This window comes from Setaria italica, chromosome II (genome assembly GCF_000263155.2).
Source record: "Setaria italica strain Yugu1 chromosome II, Setaria_italica_v2.0, whole genome shotgun sequence".
NCBI lineage: Eukaryota > Viridiplantae > Streptophyta > Magnoliopsida > Poales > Poaceae > Setaria > Setaria italica.
The window spans coordinates 5,656,613-5,663,446 of record NC_028451.1 but is presented as its reverse complement, the minus strand read 5'-3'; the positions used below and the strand labels follow the sequence as shown (position 1 = coordinate 5,663,446).

The following is a 6,834-nucleotide window of genomic DNA, read 5'->3' as shown; positions in this document are numbered from 1 at the left end:
CATGTGGCAAAGTTGTAAAATAGATCTGGGAGTTGTAGAGGTGTTCAGGTACATTCTGTCACATCAGATGTTTGAATAGGAGTATTAAATATAGTTTAATTATAAAAAAAACTAATTGTACAGATGGAGTCTAATTTGCGAGACGAATCTATTAAGCCTAATTAGTTCATGATTTGACAATGTGGTGCTACAGTAACCCATTTGCTAATGATGGATTAATTAGGCTTAATAGATTCGTCTCGCGAATTAGCATAGGGGTTCTGCAGTTAGTTTTATAATTAGCTCATGTTTAGTCCTCCTAATTAACGTCCGAACATTCGATGTAACCCTCCTAAAGTTTTAGCATCTCGTATCCAAACAGCCCCCTAGGGAATAAGTAAGGAGAAATTAGCTGCATTGAGACTCTAAATAACGAGGCTTCGCATATTCCACTTGATTTTGTGACATTCTTCTCTTTTTAATCTATTTTCTTTTTTTTTTACATTTTGACCTATCAAATGACATATGTGCCCTTGCCTGTGTTTATCTCCTTAGCCTATCAAATGACATATGACGCATGTATACTGACTGAACTTATTTTGGCTCAGGTGCAGTTACTGCTAAGATTTATTTATGAACTACATGTGTGAACTATTCAACCTATTTGGTTGAGATACGTGAACATGAACTATATATATATAAACTTATTGCGTGAACCGTAACTGGATGTATATGGCTATGAACCGGTGCCATTTTGTGTTGCTCTAACATAGTAATATTTGTGCAAAAATATATTGTGGCATGTCACTTGGTGTGGCTGCAAAGTTCATGTGAAAACATGTTATGAAATACTGTTCAACTGGAGCAAAAGGAAGGCGGTGCATCGTTCAGGGGCTAAGATGGTCATTTCAGATGCCCAACACGGCAAAAAGAAAAGGGAACCGATATAAAAAGGTGGAAATGTCAGCAAATCAAGCAACCTTATGTTTTAGGTGTCAAATGTGCGAAACCACATGTTAGGGATGTCAATAGAGCAAATTTCTCAAGTGCAAGGTCCACCATCTTCCAAGCATAGCCTCAGAGTACTCTTCTAATTATTCACTCTATTATTATTTTAGAATGTGATCAAAATTAAACTATGTGTTAATATGATAATGATTCAAGAAATTTGTTCTTTTCATCACATTGATAAATATCTATATCAGTAATTTAAAAAATGAATTCTAACAAGAAATTATTTTGCTTTATAGCATGTTGTTTATAAAATAGAAGCTTGATGTGCTATATATTTGTAGATAAGAATGAAAAGGTTTCTCAAAAGGGTTGATTCAAGACTAATGGTTTGCTATTTAAATTGCCATCACATATTTACCATACATGTAGTTTCGACAATTTGCCACTCGATCGAAACATTGGCTTCACCAAAATAATACTTAAAAGGTTGGTTCTTTCATATTTTGACAAATAAGTCCTTTTGTATATACTTAGATGTCTCGCTCTCAATTTTCTCAGCATCACTGAAAATTAGCATCACCTCCTGCAGTGGTAGGAGTGATGCCCAAATCTTTTCTCTTCTCTTTGGGCATCACTCTGGCAACACACTGTGGAGGACCTTTAGCTGCAGCTGGAGCCCCGGCGAATCAGCTGATCAACCGGAGAAGGAGCAGGGGCGTCGGCGTTGCTGCCATTGAAGCAGTAAGCCGGCGCCTGCCACTTGCCGGAGTCCGGCAGCACTGCCCCTGCCTCAAAGCTCAGCACATGCCGCTCCATCCCTGGAAAACAAAGATCACATGAAGCAATCATCATAAACTTGTTCTGCTAGCTTCATCAAGCTGATTCATTCGTACTGACCATCCGCAGAACGGAGAGAATTTAGAATAATTCTAGGCAGAATAATCAGGAAACTAATTCAAGACGGGGATTTGCAGGTCGTAAGTAGTTGAACACCGACCGTTGAAGTTCCATCCGACGGGGCGGCCGGTGGCGACGTCCTCGTAGTAGCGTGCGAAGAGGAAGTTGGACCAGACGTGGCAGTCGAAGCCGTCGAGGCGGCCGCGGCCCAGGTAGGCGGCGCCGCGGGCCTTCTTCCAGTCGGGCGGCAGGAGGCCCACGGCGAAGTGGAAGGTCCAGCAGGACGCGGCGTCGAAGAGGAAGGAGGTGCCGTTGGCCCACTCGACGTTCCGGAGCGGCGGCTCGCCGGCGGCGGAGAGCTGGTCGCGGATGACGTTCACGGAGCGCCCCCGCGGCCAGTCGTAGTAGCTGTCGATCACCTGCAGCCTGCCGCTTTTTGACGTCAGGTTGGTGATCACCACCGCGTGGAACTGCTCCGGCCACGGCGTCGTTGGCGACGGGGCAGGCGGCGGCGGCGGCGTGATCTTGGCGCTGGCCGCGGCGGCGAGGAGGGGTAGGAGCAGAGGCCACATCATCGGCGTCTGTGCGTTCCGACCGGCCGTGCTCTGGTAATAAGCGAGGGAGGAAGAAGATGGGTACTTCTCACCGGCCTGGTGAATTTGCAGTTTGCACGCCACCGTCTCCCGCCATATATTTCATTGACCAATGAGGGGCAAGTTTTGACAGCGGAAGGATAAGTCGAATGACTTTGATCAAGACTTGGCACACCCGCAAGATCTATCGTTATTGGTCGAGCATCTACTTTACCTGCGCATAATGCCATGGTAATATGGTCTTTGTACGGCGAGTTGCTCTCACATGACCCACGTTAGTGACAACACACGTGCACGGCGAGCTAAGAATTGTGGTAAGGCGGAGCTCGTCCGCAGCTGCCAACTCACCCCGCATTGCGGACCGATGGTTGGTGGGGCTTGCACGTGTTTTTTTTAAATTTTTTTTCCTAGAACATTTATGATTGTTTTAGACATAAAAAGTTGTTCTGGAACATGATGTTTCGTTCCGGAATATGTGATTTTGTTCTTAAAAATATATATTATTCTCTTATGACGGGCTAATAAATTAGATTAGATGCTGTTAGATTAGATTTGTGGTCCAAAAATATATTTTCTTTTGTCGTGGTTGCTTTATTGACAAGACCTTCATTTTTTTTCTTTTTCGTACTCTCCCATCCATATAATGGCTTCAAATCCGAAGGCGTGTAGATGCAGACGGTGGCAAATTGCAGCTTCTGTTTCCTCATTTGAATGGTCCCGTGGGAGTAGAGGGTCAGTAGGAGCACGAAGTCGATCGAGCCTCCAGTTGCGCTGTGCACGATGGCATGGCGGTATCGATGGCCACTGTACTTGTGATTATTATCTTTATTTGTCAGGGATATTTACTACAAAAATTATCATAAAGCTACAAAACTGCATGAAAAGGAAAAGGGATCATGGAAAATTCTTAACCTACTTTTCTAGCGTACGAAATTATGAGGTCATAAATTTGAATTTTAAATTCAACTTGTATATGTACAAGCAAATCTCGTTTAGGGGTAGATTTGCATCAAGTGAAGTAATAACTTGCGAGAGCAAGTGGATAAAGTGATTGGCGGGGTGATAAAATGGAACTTTTCCATTTAAACACGGCAACCTATTTAATTTTCCTTGTGCGAGGGAAAGCATCAGAGTTGAATCTTTCGTGGAAAAAAAAGGGAAATGATACGCTCCAGCAAAAAAAAACAGTAGACTACCCTTCTTTGGGCTGTGAAGTTGACGAAAACGGCCCGCAAACACGTTTATGGGCTTACGGTTTTGGTTGACTTGTGTTAGTTGGGCTACGAATTCTGGGCTGAGAGTTTGGTGGGCTGCGTTACAACATGGGTTGTCCTAACTTAGCAGGCCCAAAAGGTGCGGGAGCGAGCGTGCACGTAGGCGCTTGGGGGCCTGCTGCCGCCGCTCGAGCGCAGGCTACTCGCCCTCCTCCCCCATTCCACCCTTCCGGCCGCCGCCGCACGTGCGCCTCCTCCCGCCGGCGCAAGCCACGCCGCCGGCCCTCGAAGGGGCCCTTCTCCCTAGTATCCCTCCTCCTCCCACCCGCTGATCTACTTACTTCGAGTGGATTGGCCTCCGCTTTCGACGGTAAGGGATCCCTAGCTTCGCCCCGATGGATCATTCCGATTTTCAGGGCTCGTTTCTGTTTCCCAAGGTTTTCTGTCCACGTCCATGGGCACCCCAATCGGGATCATTGGTCCGTTCTGGGACTCGTAATCGAGCCCGTTCGTCCGATTTATTGCGGATTTGTTCACCTGCGGCGTGGCTGTTGTAGGGCTGTAGCTTTTCTATGTGGGGGTAAAGAATTGATCTTGGCATTCGGTATCACGGTGGAGCACTGATTCGTTAAATTGTAGGAAGGATACTGGGATCCCGCCAGTTTGGGAGGTAGAGGAGAGCAGTGGCGAAGTTCCAGGTGGGTTTAGGAGGGGTTAGGGTTTAACCATGCTGCGCAATCGCAGGGGGATGGCTGGGTAAGAGGGGCAGTTTATCGCGCTGTGGTGCTATCAGGCGAAATTACAGTGTTAGTTTGCATGCTCCTGCAGCCCGGCTCTTTTATTAGCCAGGAATATCCTGCCGAAAAGGCATTGCCTTGAGCCATTTAGTACAGGGGTTTGCAAACTTGTTGGGATACTGGTTCTTGATTGCCATATTTGGTGGAAATGGAGTTTTTTTTTTAATCCATAGGGGAGGAGAAAATTGACAATGTATTCAGTTGATCCTAGTTTATTCCTAGTCACGCGACATGACCCCAATGAGTGCACAGAACAAGGCACTCACATGGTTCTTTTGATCTTAAATCTAGGTTGCTCCCCTTTGCAATGTGCTGAAGGTCCACAACATTTCATGTGCTATCAGTGAGAGGCAAAAGAGAACGTGCGGCATTGCAATTGATCGTCTATTTTGCGTTTTCCACTCCTTGTTTGTGATGAGTTGACTGCTTTGCATGCAGATGACTAGGTGGGATGAAATTTTGACTCTTCCAGTTCAGAATCCACCCACATTGGAGTTCTCAGCTGCAGATATCATGTGGTCCATGGTGGAGGGCTGGAAGGATTCTATGGACAGGCTTGCACTGATACCGTATTCTAGGGTGAATGACTTTGTCAGAGGAGAGTCAAACAACAAAGATTGCCCGACAAGATTTCACGTTGAAGCACGGAGAAGGCGTTCACCGACAATGAACTGCAAGCCAAAAGTTGATGGGATACTTGAGTATATTCTGTAAGTTTCCGAAGCATTACTTATGTTTTTTTTGTCAGACATGACCCTAGGCTGTAGGTTAGTTATTTGTCTGGGCGCTTAAAAGTTAAAATGAATTTATTGGTGCAATTCCTTGTTCCAGATGTTAAAATTCAGAGTACAATTTTGAACTTGATGACGCCATTGCTTGCAGGTATTGGTGTTCCTTTGGTCCAGATGATTATAGAAAGGGTGGTAGTGCCCGGCCTAGCAGGCCTTTCGCAGAAAAGAGGAAAACACCTGCCGGACGCCCTAATACAAAGAGAGGCTGTGTTTGCCATTTTATTGTGAAGCGCTTGATTGCTGAACCATCTGTGGCTCTTGTGATATATAACCACAATAAGCATGTAGATAAGAAAGGCTTGCCATGCCATGGTCCTATGGACAAGATGGCCGTAGGGACAAAGGCAATGTTTGCACCATACATATCAGATGAGCTTCGTCTGCAAGTCATGTCTTTGCTCTATGTTGGTATTCCTGTGGAGACCATAATGCAGAGGCATACTAAAATGGTTGAAAAGCAAGGAGGGCCATCAAATAGAGATGATCTTCTTACTCACAGATATGTTAGGAGACTGGAAAGGAAAATACGGCGTTCTGATTATGAGCTTGATGATGATGACGCTATTAGTATTAGCATATGGGTTGAAAATCACCAGGACTGCGTATTTTTCTATGAAGATTTTTCAGATACGGACACCTTTGTCCTGGGCATTCAGACAGATTGGCAGCTACAGCAAATGATTCAGTTTGGCAGCCATAGTTTACTGGCTTCTGATTCAAAGTTTGGAACAAATAAGCTAAAGGTTTGTCTGTGATTCTTTTGTCAATGTTTGTTCCAACAGTAGTTTAAAATTTTCTCGATTTCATCTAGCATTGCCATTCACCATTTTGCAGTATCCTGTACACAGCATCCTTGTCTTCGACCAGCAGAAAAATGCAATTCCTGTTGCCTGGATTATAACTCCTAATTTTGCACATGGTGAAATATATAAATGGATGGGCGCTCTTTATGATCGAGCTCACACAAAAGATCCTACATGGCAATTGGGTGGCTTTATTATTGATGATCCCTTCGCAGATGTTCGCACAATAAGGTAGTCAAGGTTTTCTACTTCAGTGTACTCTTTCCTTGGGTTACATTGCCTGACCATGTAACATGCTGAACAGGGAAGTGTTCCAGTGCCCGGTTCTGATCAGTTTGTGGCGTATCCGGCATGCTTGGCATAAAAATTTGGTTAATAAATGTTCAGACAATGAGAAGCGTTCAGCCATGGCTAAATTTCTTGGAGATGCAATATCCAGTATATGCAGAGGAAGTGGTGATGTTGAATTATTTGAAGCCTTTCTGCAAGATTTTGTTGATTGTTCTGGGTTTCTAGACTACTTCAAAGCCCTGTGGTTTCCAAGACTTGGTCAGTTCATACACCTTTCATGTATTATATTTTGCTTTTCTATCTCTCTCTGAGTTTTAGTGTACTTGTCCAGGTTTTTAGTTATACATTAAGAAGAAAAGTGTTCATTTATTTGGAGGGTTTTTTATTGTTATTTGATCTGCTACTGCTGACTATTAAATGTCTTCCAGGGGCATGGACAACTATCTTAAGGGCACTCCATTGGCTACTGCAGAGGTAGCTTCAGCATCGAGAGGTTACATCACCTGCTAAACTTC

General features: G+C 44.5%; 2 protein-coding genes across 2 annotated transcripts; one reads left to right on the top strand and one right to left on the bottom strand.

The window, feature by feature from the left end:
• Positions 1-1,302: 1,302 nt before the first annotated feature.
• Positions 1,303-2,503, bottom strand: LOC101760878 (uncharacterized protein At4g14100). Its single transcript, XM_004955660.4, has 2 exons — positions 1,931-2,503; positions 1,303-1,751 (listed from the first exon to the last, which is right to left on the bottom strand). Exons 1-2 carry the CDS (start codon positions 2,403-2,405, stop codon positions 1,594-1,596), a joined length of 633 nt encoding a protein of 210 aa, XP_004955717.1. The 5' UTR covers positions 2,406-2,503; the 3' UTR covers positions 1,303-1,593.
• Positions 2,504-3,825: 1,322 nt separating this feature from the next.
• On the top strand, positions 3,826-6,812 carry LOC101768474. Its single transcript, XM_022824682.1, has 6 exons — positions 3,826-4,007; positions 4,873-5,144; positions 5,317-5,968; positions 6,060-6,259; positions 6,333-6,577; positions 6,748-6,812. The coding sequence occupies exons 2-6, from the start codon at positions 4,873-4,875 to the stop codon at positions 6,795-6,797; spliced, it is 1,419 nt and encodes a 472-aa protein (XP_022680417.1). The 5' UTR covers positions 3,826-4,007; the 3' UTR covers positions 6,798-6,812.
• Positions 6,813-6,834: the final 22 nt, after the last annotated feature.